At 42.6% G+C, this 14,930-nt stretch overlaps 1 protein-coding gene across 2 annotated transcripts in view; it reads left to right on the forward strand.

Annotated features, from left to right (window-relative positions):
* LOC126389467 (neuronal acetylcholine receptor subunit alpha-7-like) overlaps positions 1-14,723 on the forward strand; it is a 65,243-nt gene extending 50,520 nt beyond the window's left edge. For both annotated transcript variants that reach the window (XM_050043184.1, XM_050043183.1), the window contains exons 6-10: positions 1,417-1,664; positions 3,085-3,279; positions 6,109-6,195; positions 11,429-11,538; positions 11,671-14,723. In XM_050043184.1, coding sequence (XP_049899141.1) covers positions 1,417-1,664; positions 3,085-3,279; positions 6,109-6,195; positions 11,429-11,538; positions 11,671-12,294 — 1,264 coding nt within the window. In that variant the 3' untranslated portion in view covers positions 12,295-14,723. The remainder of the gene's footprint in view (positions 1-1,416; positions 1,665-3,084; positions 3,280-6,108; positions 6,196-11,428; positions 11,539-11,670) is intronic.
* The last annotated feature ends 207 nt before the right edge of the window (positions 14,724-14,930 follow it).

A 14,930-nucleotide genomic window follows, 5' to 3' on the forward strand; every position in this document is an offset into this window, starting at 1 on the left:
AGTGCTTTTTCGACCAAATTGTGGTTACAAATTTTTCAAAATGATGATTTTGTGATATGACTGTCCTTTGTAGGTTTTTATTCAATTACCTCCGTCCAGACTGTCAACAAGTGACAAATAAATCTAAGTAAAACAATGTAGAAAAATATAATCACCACCACCCCCGTCTGACTGATGGAAACAGATAAAGAGGAACTGGTTATGTAACTGTAAATGGAGGCATGTAAATCCAGATGAATTTTGGCTAAGATAGTCAATTAAATAACATTAGTTTCTCTGAGTTAAAAGGATAATCCAAATTAAATATATCACAATGGCAAATTGTATTTCCTGTATTTTGCTTTCATACTTTTTCTGCTCTAAGTTGACTATATATCTTTTATTCTCTTAAGCTGCCCGCATGTTTTAATAATACGTAGCAATGAAGCGGGGGAGAGGAGATACTTCCTTCCAGCTACATGCTACAGTGGAGAATCAATTTGTATGAACAGGATTTTGGCCATGTGCTGCATGAGGAAACAAAACAGAAGACACTGACTAAATTCTAAGTTCAGCCTTTGCCTCCGGCACTTTATTTAAGAGTTCACACTCTTGCCGACACCGAAGAAGCTGCTCTTTAATTCTTAATTAGAGTTCATCTGGAGTGCCGGAGCTGAAGTGGGTCTAAGGTTAGGTGTCTAGGCGTTTTCTTTTCTGTAAGTATCTGTTCCCAAAAGCTTTGCTTGCTATTCCCAGGACTCTCAGAGAAAATAGATGCTACTTTTTTCTTGATTTCATTGACTTGTGCTGCTGTTTCAGAATCTGGCAAGTGAAGCCATATCCTTATCAAACTTTAAATATTGAAACTTAAGTTGTACTGTATAAAACCTGTCCTTATATCATCCCAGCAGGTTGGGAGCTGCAGAGCCTTGAAGGAGGCATCTGTGGTGTTTCTCATGTCACTGATTTGGTTCCTGTTACTGCATATTTGGCATAGCATTAGCGTCGGAAGTGAATATTTAATTTCACCTGGGTTTTAACTGTGCATGTGTGGGGTGAAGGAATGGAGCAGCAGGCTGGTTGCTCCACAGATGGCTTGTAGATATATCACTTCACTGCTCATTGCTGTGGCAGGTTGGGCAGAAACAGCAAGGAGACTGGCACACTTAAACAGGTATACAAATACACATGGCTAAAGAGCCAGATCATTCCCTCAGGAGTTGGTAGAAACCAAAACTCCAAGTGATAGATAATGTTGCTCCAAAACTGCTGGATTTGCAAATTAGCAACTCTTTCCTAACAAGTTTGCTATATCAACATAAAATGTGACGCTGTGTGTTCACAACTTGGTTCTGTTTCCTCCAAGGGGCAAAAAACCCCAAACAGTTATTGTAATAAACTTTACACACACATTGCTTTCTCTTGTTCTGTCACCAGTGCGGACGAGCGGTTTGATGCCACCTTCCACACCAATGTGCTGGTGAATGCGTCAGGTTATTGCCAGTACATCCCCCCTGGCATCTTGAAGAGCACCTGCTACATTGACGTGCGCTGGTTTCCCTTCGACGTGCAAAAATGCGACCTGAAGTTTGGCTCCTGGACGCACAATGGCTGGCTGCTGGACCTCCAGATGTTGGATGTGGACACATCTACTTACATACCCAATGGAGAGTGGGATCTTGTGGGTAAGAGAGATGCACTGTTTACCCCTGGAAGTACAATCGTCAGCATAGATGGCTGTGCTTGAGTGTAGGGCTGCCCTTGGCTACGAATTTTCCTAGTTGACCAATAGTCTTCATTTAGGGACATTAGTCGACTAGTTGCCTGCATGTTTAAGATATTAATTTAATTATTGAATTATATATTTTGGACGACACAATGGTTTGAGATCAAGGTCTGAGAAGTGACCAAGAAAAGACCAGACCAACTAAGCAACCAGTGAAGTCTTGCCGACTTATGACCTTTTTGGTCGACTAACATTTAGTCGACTATTGGAGCGCAGCCCTACTTGAGAATTCACTTTAATTGTATAGTTAAGTAAGTATATTTTAACATCCCCTTAGATTTCCCCATCTGCGTCCTGAGATGAGTTTAAAACAAACTTTGAAAACAATTCTCTCAGGGACTATAAAAATACAACTGCCGTGTTCAGTCTATGAAATAGAAAGTGAGATACTCCCTCACCAGACTCCTTAAGTCAGTATTTTCCATGGTTTTAATGTTTAACAAAGCTGAAATATTCAGACATAACTGACCCAAACATTGCTACACAGGCTACAGAGTAAAATACTTATGGATGCATACAAAGGCGTTTTGGTTTTGTTTCAACATTGCATCAGTTTTTACTTAATCTGCACCAAATTATGATGGAAAAGTCCTCTGATATCTAATGTTTTTATCTGGGGGACAAATGCACCTGTTCTCATTATTGAGGTCACATGTCCCCTGCATCCTCCTATGGGTACATAAATATCCTCTCTACATTTGTCCTCCCCCCTCATTACACTGGGATCAGGCCCTGCCAACTCCCTGTGTCCAGACTCTTATATAAATGATGTCGCAATGGGATATCATTTGTATGGTTGTAGCTGGATGAACTGGAAAGGGAGGAATTTTTGGAAGACCTCCCAAGCGGGGTGTCTCCAGCTGGGACAGAGTAGCAGCAGATCCCAGCGCCTGTGCCCCCGGGATGGTGGTTAGCTGGAAATGGGTGTCAGACGGCGCCAGATGGCGTGCAATAGGAATGTTTGACGCGTTGGCAGGTGTGTAGCCAGACCATATGTGACAGCAGCACACCACATCCCCAGAGTTGGAGTTGAAGGTTAGATAGGTCAGCCCTCAAAAATCTAAACTGATTCAGCTTTTTTCTTCAGCTTTTTTTTTTGGCTTACATAACATTTTACTAACAATACTTAGATAAAATAAAAGCAGAGCAAAGTTCCAAGTCCCATCTGAGCGGTGCGACCCATGAAATATTTAGACCCATCTTTTCTTTCCTTCTCTTCTATCTGGTTTACACACATTATAGAAGCTATTTAAATATTGAATCACTTTATTAGTCCACAAGAATCTCCCTGACCTGTATGTGTTGTGCTCCTCTCTTAGGTGTGCCAGCCAAGCGCAATGAGCTGTACTATGAGTGCTGTAAGGAGCCCTACCCTGATGTGACATTCACAGTCACCATGCGCCGCAGGACGCTATACTACGGCCTCAATTTGCTCATCCCATGTGTACTGATCTCTGGCTTGGCCCTGCTCGTCTTCCTTCTACCTGCAGACTCTGGGGAAAAGATTTCTCTGGGTGAGAAGGACTGAAACACACATAAACACACACACTTAAAAAGTGTTATTGATCCATGGAAGAAAGAGCGAAGGTGAAGATGTTTGTACAGTTTTTTTTAAAGAAGCTCTGTACGACATTCAGAGCATTAATATAGCAGCAATCCACCATTTGCGATGTAAAGATAAAGTGGAGTAATGGCGTCCTAAACAGAGAATGAAGTCAGGCTTCCTGTTTGTGTGGTATCCAATGGAACCTTTTTTTTCTCGGTACTTTATTCTTTGTGGAATGGCAAAAATGTCATTTTTGAATAGGCTGCCGTCAACAAGCGATTTTGCTCCTCTGCTTGTGTGTGTGTGTGTGGGTGTGTGCACACCTGTATGCACCCGTGTCTGCTAGCTTCACTCGTTCTCTGTTTAGACACTGAAAAATATGTGTAATAAGTACATAATTTAAAAAACACAATCACAAACTTAGCTACTGATAAAATAAAATAGAATAGAATGAAATGAAATAGAAAACAGACTAGATAGATTAAAACTATCAGCGCTGCAGGAATGGTTTCGACTCGCTGGTAAGTCAACAGAGCTCCATGGATGGCTTATGGTTTCATGGCACTTTAGGTGCTTCTGACTCCTTTTTTAACCCTGAGGGTTCATGGAGCTCTCTTGTCTCTGACACAAAGCAACCTGAAGCCGGGATGGCAGCGATGGAGCTCCGTGGGCAGCTTCCTGGGTTTGGGTTTCGCGGTGCTTCACCCACCTGTCTGAACCAGGTGTTCTCACCGAGGTGCGCTCTTAAACCCGTTTCCCCCAAACAGTATGGTACAGTTCAGTTCGGTACGCTTTTTTTCCGTTTCCACTATAAAAAGTTGTGGATGGTACCAATGGAACTGTCCCGTACCGTTCCCATTTTTGGTCCCCAATCTGTTGGGGTACCTAGCACACAGATCTGGTACTAAAAGATGGAGCTATAAACACTGCAGTCTGTTGATTGGTCAATAGCTGATGGTCACTCTGCTCGGGGCTGAGTTGTAGCTGGTTTTGAAGCTCATGTAACCACTCGTAAGTGCTATATCGTGGGCAACCGGACTTGCTTGCGTTTCTTGAAGATGTTTCACCTCTCATCCAAGAAGCTTCTTCATTTCTAAATGACTGGTATGAAGTTGCAGGCTATAAACCCTGTGTGGGTGGGAACCCATGCAGAGTCGTAGGGGTCACGTCAGCTCTTAGTTTCAGAGTCATTAAGGTCACAATGTGAGTCGTTGACCCACCTGGCCACCATGTGAGTCATTAGAGTCAGGTGGGACCAGGGGTGAATGGGTGTGAAGCTGTCTGGGGAGGGATCCCAAGACTGCATTGTAGGTGGGGGATAAGTAGTGTCGTAAGCCACCCCCTCTGTTTAACGATGGTCGTCCCAGCTTGACGTAGATGGCTTCTTTTACTCCTCTTTCAAACCATCTTTCCTCTCTGGCCAAGATGTGCACATTGCTGTCCTCAAAGGAGTGTCCCTTCCCCTGTAAATGTAAGTGGACAGCTGAGTCATGACCCGAGGAGTTGGCTCTCCTGTGCTCCTCTGACTAAACGCACGAACCCGCTATTTTTAAATATTCCATCAAGAGGGACTCTTACTGCAACCTGTTTTATTTTGTTCTGAAAATGTTGGCATGCAACCCCACTCTGTGGATGGTAAATGAGGTGCAGACTGGGGCGTCGGTGGCTTAGTGGATAGAGCAGGCGCCCCAGGCCGTTGCCACAGTGGCCCGGGTTCGACTCCGGCCTGTGGCCCTTTGCTGCATGTCACTCCCTCTCTCTCTCTCCCCCTTTCATGCTTGTCTGTCCTGTCAATTAAAGGCTAAAATGCCCCAAAAAATATCTTTAAAAAAAGTGGTGTAGACTGATAAAGGAGGAAATACAGTGAGTGCTGGACTTCAGCAGTGAGTGACAACAACCCCGCCCACATGTAAGAGTACTGAACACTAAACAGACCCAGGGTCTAGGTACCATGTCTGAAGGGTTACCGAAAGTGTTTGGTGGAAACTGGTGGTACCCAACCTGCAGCTCATGCAGTGGTTACTGCTGATATCGGGATGCCGTTGTCGCAGAAGCATAGCGCTCACCCTTCAGTTAACACTGTTAGCCCTGTCAGCACTGTTGCTGCTGTTAGCACAGCTCACACTAATAACATCATTAGCTGCTAGCTGCTGGGTCAGCCACCTCCATGTTGAGAACCGTGTGCAGACAACCTCTGAATCATAGATACGCTCTGAATGTCGCATACAGCTTCTTTGAGAAAAGGGCATTTAGTAAGTTAAAAACTTGGAGTAATGTGGTTTTTAAACACCAAGAGCCATATACAAAATTTAGTTTGAAGCTGTTCAAGCTTATACAGATGCTGTCACAACTGTAAACCAATACATAAACATATGAAAGCACACTCATGAATTTTGTCATGCACATTTGTCATCATGAATTATATAGCAAGCCATGAATACATGCATGTCAAATCACCTTGGAATAATTGAATTTCAAAATAAGAGGCTTGCCACTAAATCTGTTTAGGAATTCTATCAGTGCCAGTGAGTTGTGATGAATAGCCGTCAGTGAATGAGCAGTCACCGGTTAAGTCAAAGTGTTCTGGAGCTGTAACGCACCTTGGAGACGTCAGAGGAGCCAGCAGCTGATAAATGGTTGTAGTCACGAGAACATAACTGATTACATACATAAGTAATTACAGGAATGATTTAATACACCAGTGACCCTGATCACATCACTATGTATTGAACTCATGTTCTCTCTCTCTTTCTTCTCTCCTCTCTTTCTGTGTGTGTCTCTCGATCCCTGACTCAAGGCATCACCGTGCTGCTTTCGCTAACTGTCTTCATGCTTCTGGTAGCAGAGATCATGCCTGCCACTTCCGACTCAGTTCCTCTTATCGGTGGGTAAATATTTATGTGTATGGGTGTGTCTGCATGTTACATGCTTATGTGTGCATGAATGTATGATAACCAGGAGAAGGTGACACTAAGAAGGGAAGTCATCATGGCAGACAGGACATTTTTCCACACAGACATCAGTTTTTGAACAGATGCAGTATATCTTACCAGAACTATACCTGACGTGTGTTTACCTCTTGAGAGAAGCTTCACTAAACACAGGGGAAATAGATTCATTAGAAAACAGTCAATCTAAAGTGACTCTGATATCGAATTAGTACATCAACACTCAGACCAGTAAACAGTACCAGCTAGACTGTCCCTCACAGTATTTCTTGAACTTCCAGTAAATAGGCTTGGGCGGTATCACAGTATTAAGGTGGCTTTATACTTGTGCATCAGATCTATGCAGAGTCTAAGCCGTAGCCTTCGCACATGGCCTGCACTGTGCGGTGGTGTGTCTTTGTCACTCTGCAGTTACACCTTCAAAACACTAGTTGGGGGCGGAGTTTCTGTGAAGTGCTGTAAAGTTTAGTTAATTCAAATCACACCCAAAACACACATTTAATAGAGACAATTTCAAACACAAGTACACAAATCAGCTTCACTATAACTTACAGCAGTCACAGACAAAGGATTTGTCTTTTGCTGGACACATTTTACTCACAAATAAAACATGCTAATGTTTTTAGCACAAGCCTATGGCATTTTACATTGCATAAATTAGCCTAGTGGCTAGCAGAATTTTCCTCTCCCAAATGAAGCCAGGGACAACAGCAACATTTAACAAAGGTAATGTTACAAAATTAGGCTCCATTACAACTCACAAGGTTCACTGACATAACAACACATTGTATAAATTAGCCTAGTAACGGCTTTATCCTGGCTTCATATGAGCTTCATATGAGCAGAGATTTCCTCTGCTCATATGAAGCCAGGATAAATCACACACAAGACTTAAAATGCTATTTTGTGGAGGCTTTATTGTCTTCACAGTTTCTTATCTGTGAAATTAATGTAAATAAAAGCTTTGTTTTCACTGAGGGAAATGGTTTCATCTTACAGAAATAGACAAGAGGTCTGCCTCACCACAAACTATAGTTACATTTTTGGGGTAGCACGCCAGGCTACGGCATAAGGCACAGCGTAGGCTCTATGTTGACACAGAGCCTATGCCGTAGGTACAGGGTCAATTAGACGCACAAGTATAAATCCCACTTTACGGTATACCAGGGTATTTAAATCCTGATGGTATGATCTTCAATACTGTCAATATTATAGATGTATTTTAGTGAACATCAGACATCACCAGAGGTCAACCTCTGCTGGTGGAACAGGCAGCTGAGCTGACAAACATGATGACTATGAGTGGTAGGGATAATGTTACAGGACTAGTAAAAAGCTGGCCAGCTACAGCCAAGAGGGAAAAACAGCAGGAGAGCCAGCATATTTTCACATATAACTCTGTGAACTGAGGGTGTATTTCGACCAAACCAGAGTTTGTGATTGTTTGAACAATGGGAAGACAAACCAAGAGGGTTTTGGGAGTTTTATTCAGGTTGTCAAGTTTGAATAAAGTGTGTTTTACAAGCTAGTCGTAGATTAGTGAAAGAGAGAAAACTTTTATGCCTTCACGGCGGGGACAGCTGTGGCCGAAGGCATCATGTTGTCAGGTTGTACATCAGTTTGTCCATCTGTCCCACACAATATCTGAAGAACGCCTTGATGGAATTTTCACAAATTTGGCACAAACGTCCAGTTGGATTCAGGGATGAACTCATTAGAATTTGCTGGTCTAACGCCACTGTGACCATACAAAACACATTTTTGGCCATAAATGAAAGAACTCATATGCTTGGCAGAGCGGGTGTTTGGCTGATGGTGGCCAGTTGATAACATTTCACCCAACCATAGACGATGTTACACACACTAAATGGCTTCCATCACTCAGCTCTTAAGTTGTTGTTTTTTTTTTAAACAAATACCATCGTAAACCACACTGGTGAAATGTCAGGAATGTGTGAAGGTATAAAAAGTAAATATCACCCAAGCCTGACCAGTAATATAAAACATGCATTATTATTGAGTGTTTTAAAATGTAGGCCTGTATTGCTTGACCTCTTTTTACACTGTAAATGGTCTCCTGAAAAAATCATAAACAAAAACCCATCTTAGTGTCTGGCTGGGTTTGACTTTGAGTAGCCTGAGAGCGTCTATACATCATTCACAGCACCCCTGGATGGTGTGTGGACTAAATTGGGCGGACAGAATTAAAGCTGTCAGTGCCATTAATAGGCTATGAAATGTCTGATCCTCCACTGGAGAGGCATGAAGAAAAGGGGGATAGAAGAAGAAATAATGGATGGAGAGAGGGGAAGAGATAAGTAACGTTTGGGGCTGAAGTTCTCAGAGAGAAAAGCCTCAAAGGCTTTGTGGAGCAAGTGAAGAGGCAGACATGTTAGTAGGGTTAATACTCCTAATTCAGCTGTCACCACTGAGAGCTCACCGAGAAGAAGTGTGTGTTTTTGTCTTGTATGTGTGAGAGAGTGTTTACATGCTTTGAATTATCACTGCAGTCCTGTGTGTGATGTATCAAATCTGTTAAACTTGGTCAAAGTGAAATATATTGTGCACATCAACTGTACATTGTGTAAGTTTATTGATGTGAGTAGTGTTTGGTGATGCTGAACACGGTCACCACTACGTCAACGCAATGATAACTGCCCCCACTGAGAATAGCTTGATAAATGCTTCATCAATAGAGTGATTAATCTGTGTTTTTTATTTTCCTCGACCTCAACACAAGGCCATCTGGGACACTTTAAGCAGCCCTGTTAAAATGACTCATGACCCTTTACGACGCTGTGGCTGAATGTGGATGTGAGTTATTGTAGCTGCTTGAGCCTGACTGTAAATATATAAAGCAAGTGTTGGACGCCGCTGCCAGAATCAGGCCATATGTCTTTTATCATCAGCCCTTAATCACCTGATAAGCATAGTGTGTTCATTTCATTTTAGTTAATTTAGTTAGACCTGTCTTATCAGTTCAAGACCATTTGGTTCAGTTCATTTTTATTCTGTTCGGTTTTTAATTCATTTTTAATTGAGTTAGTTCAGCCATAATCAACAATGAGGTTCGTGACCGAAGGCCTAACAATTATGTTTTGAATTATTGTACATCATATCTGTAGGCAGATTGATTAGTGACTGACCATAAAACAGTCAGGACACAGCAAATGTCCTTCGACCTCCCATAAACACATCCTTTAGTGCTATGTTCTATGTCCTGGCTCTTTTCTTCCCTCATCTCTCTGCCCACGTCCTGGTTTTATCATCCTCTGCAGATCCTCTCCTCTCACTTAAATGAATACTTCACCTCTCAAATGATCATTAGTATATCAATTACTCATCCTGTGGTGTGTTGATTTTGTGAGGAAAACTGTTTCTCTTGCATGCCTCAACAGTGAACGAAGAATCCAAAAAGAACATTATTGATCAATTGAAGTAAAAGGGGACAACAGTAAAACTATATCAAAACAACCACTTCCAAACTCTCACACAACTCGTGCAGTATAATCCAAGTCTCATTTATGCAGTTGTATCCTCAGTGCTTCCAAAACACACACATCTTCACTAAAACCAGTATTTAAAACACTCTCAATCAGCGTTGGGCTGTCGGTGAGCATCTGTCGCCTTAGTCAGTGTGTAGTGTCCCACCTCGTTGCCTCTCGTCGGTTAATGAAATCACTCTGATTGGCAGTTCAGCTGAGCACACAAGAGAAACAGAAGTGAGGAAAGTAAACAGTTAAAGTCAAGAGCGAGTGTGACCAAAACAAATGTGTTACATAATGTAAGATTATTTCTCTTTAGCCATTTAACTCTTTACAGAAACACTTTGAGATTGTTTGTGTTATTGTTCGCTGGCACACATATGATTGTTTATCAACATTGGATTGTGTTGTTATTGCGCTAACTGGCTAGCTCAAGTCAAGCTAGTCAAACTAGTCAAGACAGTCACTCTTTGAATGAATATTACAGACTACCGCAGTCTGCTAGTGTGGAGAATTATTTCCGCTCACACAGGGGCAGAACGTATGTGCTGGTTGGCCATCGGCTGTAGTCTTTGGGGTGTGGTCATGTGCAACTTTTTGGCTGAGACACGACGCACAGCAGGGGCCTTCATCGCAGCTAGTTTTCTTAAGTCAGTGTGGTGTGTCTGGGCCTTATGGCTCAAGCACAGATGAGTAGTGCGCCTGTGCTGTTTATGCCAAAGTGTTTTGAATAGTAAGCTTTAAGCAAAAATCCATGTGTTTGGGAAGTACTAAGCATATGACTGGATAAATGGGACTTGGATTGGTTGTGAGAGTTTGTAAATGGATGCTGTGATGTAGTTTTGCTTTTGTTAAATGTGGTCACCTATTTTGTCAATTCAACAAGAATGTTCTCCTTTTTTGGATTCTTCATTCACCATGGAGGCATGCAAGAAAAACAAAGTTTTCTTCCCAAATTCAACATAACACGGGATGAGTTACTGATATACAAATGATCAATGATTGGGCATTCAGGTATTTCTTTAGGCACCCTTCCCTTTTTCCTTCCATCTTTCTTTTAATGATCCCAACAAATTAGGTCACAACCCCAGACTTCACAAGGTCACATAGAGTTTGACTTTGCTGGTACTGCAGTAGCTGTAGTCGTGTTCAGCTGTTTATTCTTCTTTGTTCACAGTCACGAGCAAACAAGAGAAAGGAGGGTACGCCCTCAGATATGCTGTGCCTGTGTGTAGATGTGCATGTGTGTGTGTGTGTACATGCTGGGAAAGAGCACAGTGTTCAGTTAATGCTCCCCTCCTCTCGTACAGTTCCCCCCATGGGTGAAAGCATCCTCCAGACCCAGCACTAATCTCTCTTTCTCTCTCCTCTACTGTTTTTTGGTTTGTTTACCCCTATTCTCTGTTTGTTTGTTTTTTTCACAATATTTGCACAGATTTTATTTCCCCCCATTTCAGCGCAAGTGTGCATCATTCCCCCTCGGCAATATAACTTCTTGCACAAATTGATCAGACTTGCTTTCCTTTCATGTTACAGTGTGAAATCAACCTATTTTTTGGACTTAATTCAAGCTAAATGTTTTACCTGTTAGTACATGTTCATTAAACGTGACCATGGAGAAGTTCAACTTATAAGTAAGTTTCTTTGAGCAAAATTTAAGGTATGCTTTTTGTGTACTTGACAGCCCAGTACTTTGCCAGCACCATGATGATAGTGGGAATGTCCGTGGTGGTGACAGTTATAGTCCTGCAGTTTCACCATCATGACCCTCAGGGAGGCAAGATGCCCAAGTGGGTGAGTGACTGAAACTGATTTAATCAGATCTCTATTGTCATCGAACTCATTAAGCACAAATGTGTATGAGTGTGTCAGCGTGTGTGTGTGTGTGTGTGTGTGTGTGTAAGTAATGCTCTCTGTCTCTTTCAGGTTCGAGTGGTTCTGCTGAACTGGTGTGCTTGGTTTCTCCGTATGAAACAACCTGGCGATGAGCGCAAGCGGCCTGGGTACAAGTACCGTCACAGATCCCAGCACCACTCCAGCACCAGCTCCATAGAGATGGGCACTGTACCAAGCCTCACTATACCCCTCTCACAGACATCCTGCCCGCCTTGCCCCACAGGCACCTCCAACGGGTCCATGAGCCTGTACTTTGGCAATTACCACCCGATAGAGAGCCCACATTGCCCGCCCTCTAGCGACTCCGGGGTAGCACTAGGGGGACGTGCCCATGGCTCCCCCAGTGATGAGGCTGAGCCACCTGGAGGAGTTGGCAGTGGCGTTGGAGGCCTGGGGATGGGAGCTGGACCTGGGATGGGAGTCAGCATCCCCCCGCCAGAGATCCAGCGCATCTTGGAGGAGGTGTCGTACATAGCCCAGCGGTTCCGGGACCAGGATGAGGCTGAGGCCATCTGCAGCGAGTGGAAATTTGCAGCAGCGGTGGTGGACCGGCTGTGCCTGGTGGCCTTCTCTCTCTTCTCCATCATTTGCACCTTCACCATCCTCATGTCAGCACCCAACTTCATAGAGGCTGTTTCCAAGGACTTCACATAGCTGGTTGCAGCAGCAGGAGAGAATGGGAAGGAAGGCGGCACAAACTAGGGTTAAAGAAGAGATTAAGAAAGAAAGTAAACAATGAAAGTGCAGTATGTGGTCCCCAACCTACAGTCTGGGCACCCCATTGGATAAGAGTTGGGCCACGCAGTGTTTTATTTGAAAAATAATCTCAAGTAACTGACAAAAGTAAATGGAGCCTGGCCGCTGTGCCAAGCTGCTGAATCATGTTGTTAATTGAATCAGTCAGGAAAAAAAAATATTCATGATTGATGAATAAATAATTACAGAGATTATTATGTTGCATTAGATTTTAAAATTAAGAATAGAAACACACATTCATTGTCCCGCTCTGTCTTGATGTCAGAGAGAAATTGTTCATATCTCGAAGAGAAAAATTGTTTGGGCATGCAGACTAAAGACAAGCGGGGAGGCTAATGGCAAAAGGTTGGGAATCACTGGGGCAGTAGAGGAGGGGACTGTATAGATTTTCTTTTTTTACATTGAGTAAGATATATAGATATAATAAGGGGAAGATAATGCAGCAGCTCATTTTCTATACCCCTTAAAACAGTGTAAATATCATTGTTTCATCTGCACTATTCATTAAAAAAAAAAAAGGTGCTGTATGTAACCCTGGAGAAGGGGAGTTGATTGTTGAGTCTCATTCACAGGTCGTCAAATTCTGACGCTTTGGGTTTGGTAGTGGGACCGAACCACTACTCCTGCTTTTTATTGCCCTCTACTGGTTTCCCTCTGGGTAGCAATTTTCTTTTGTTTCTCCCATTTATAACAAATTTTCACAACTTTATCACTAGCTGTTTCTGGCACTGCACAGCATTTATAAGCCCAACAACTATAAATGTGTACGGTTTCCTAACCCTTCAGGGATGGAGAGGGGCACCGGTTGGCGTTGCATGAGTCAGGTGCCGATGGACGCTTTGGTTGTGTCCGAAATCACTCACTACTTACTATACAGTCCACTATATAGTGAGTTAGCCATTTTGTAGTGCTCTATGAATGTAGAGTGGGAATTATTATACCCTATATAGTGGACTCAAAGTATCCCACAATGCACCATGAAAAGTGGCACACAACCTGCTGTACATGTTTAACTTATAATGACATGTTACCAGTTTCTTTGCCATGTAATAAACTGTACTGCTTCACTATAATTGCAGCATTCACAGACAAACACTTGTCTTTTGCTGGACACATTTTCCCCACAAATACAACATGCTAATATTTTTAGCACAAGTCTATGGCATTTTACATTGTATAAATTAGCCTAGTGATGAGCGGACATTTCCTCTGCTCATATGGAGCCAGGATAAATCAAAAAGACTCAAAAATCAGCTGTCTTCCTCCAGAGTTATATACGGCGCCTTTAATTTACTGTACAGTGACTCACACAGCACCACAGTCCACCTCACTGCCTCCTCTCCAGTTCATTTCGATCGTCTGAACTTTTGTTCTCCCATATGTACAGATCCACACTGTCGCTCAGTCTGAGCTCATACACCAACTGTTCACCTTCTGAACTCTTAATAAGGACGTCCGATGTCTTCTGATGATGTACCATCCCTGTGATGTTAGGTTAGTAACTAAAATGAGATGTTTCACTGTGAATTTTATTGTTTTTGCTTTCACTTCGATCGACATTGAACACAACTTGTTTGCTTTGACACAAGCGTAGAGGCATTTCCTTTATTCATCAGAGTAGAAATGCTCATCTAGGATCACTCTTTTAACTTTGTCTTGCCTGTTTTTATTTTAGCCAATAGAATCTGTAATGTAGTACGAATAGTTTGGGACAGTGTTATAATGAAACATGCAATATATTGTATCAAAAAGCACTGTGTCGACACGGTATGTACTGGTGTTGACCCAGTGACACAAAATGCACAGGTGTGTTTCTAAAGCACAGTCGAATACTGTGAGTTGAACTGTACAGTACATCTTTTAACCAAGTGTTCTGACACCACATGTTCAAGTCGTTGATTTTACTGTAAGAAGCAGGTAAAGTAAAAGTGGTTTAACTGCTGTCACATAAAAATACCCATTGTCATGGACTTTGTTGGACTTCACTGTACATAAGTGCTCACTGAAGATGAAGACAATTTGTGACTGTGACACCACAGACAATGACAAGAGGCTTGACAGCAAGAAAACTTCACCAACCCATCTGCCACCATTTCACTGGAGAATATACTGTAGATTTATAAAAGGCCCTATGTGTCCGTGAGTTTCGTCTGTGTTTTGTTAGAGGGAGCTGAGTGACTGATTCACACTACAAAGTTGTCAACGCCTTTAGTTCCACCTCCACCTTTAGCCACCTCTTTGTTGTAGCTAAAGTCATCGGTCTCTTTATCTCTCTCTCTGTCATTCCAAGTGTGAGTTTTTGGCTCTCTATGTTAATAAAAGTCTATTTATTCTCTGTACAACAGGCTCTGAACAAATCTGTGGGGAATGTGAAGGGAGGGAAAAGCTTGGTTTGGTCTGAGAAGAAACCAGTGGTTTGTTGCTAATCATCTGGAAGATTCAGCACAGCTGTGTGAACAGGTTAGAGTAGCCACACTGCCTGTGTGAGCAGCTGCGGAACATCTAGAGCAGTGGTTCCCAACTGGTCCAGCCAC

The sequence above is a fragment of the Epinephelus moara genome, chromosome 4, assembly GCF_006386435.1.
Source record: "Epinephelus moara isolate mb chromosome 4, YSFRI_EMoa_1.0, whole genome shotgun sequence".
Lineage (NCBI taxonomy): Eukaryota > Metazoa > Chordata > Actinopteri > Perciformes > Serranidae > Epinephelus > Epinephelus moara.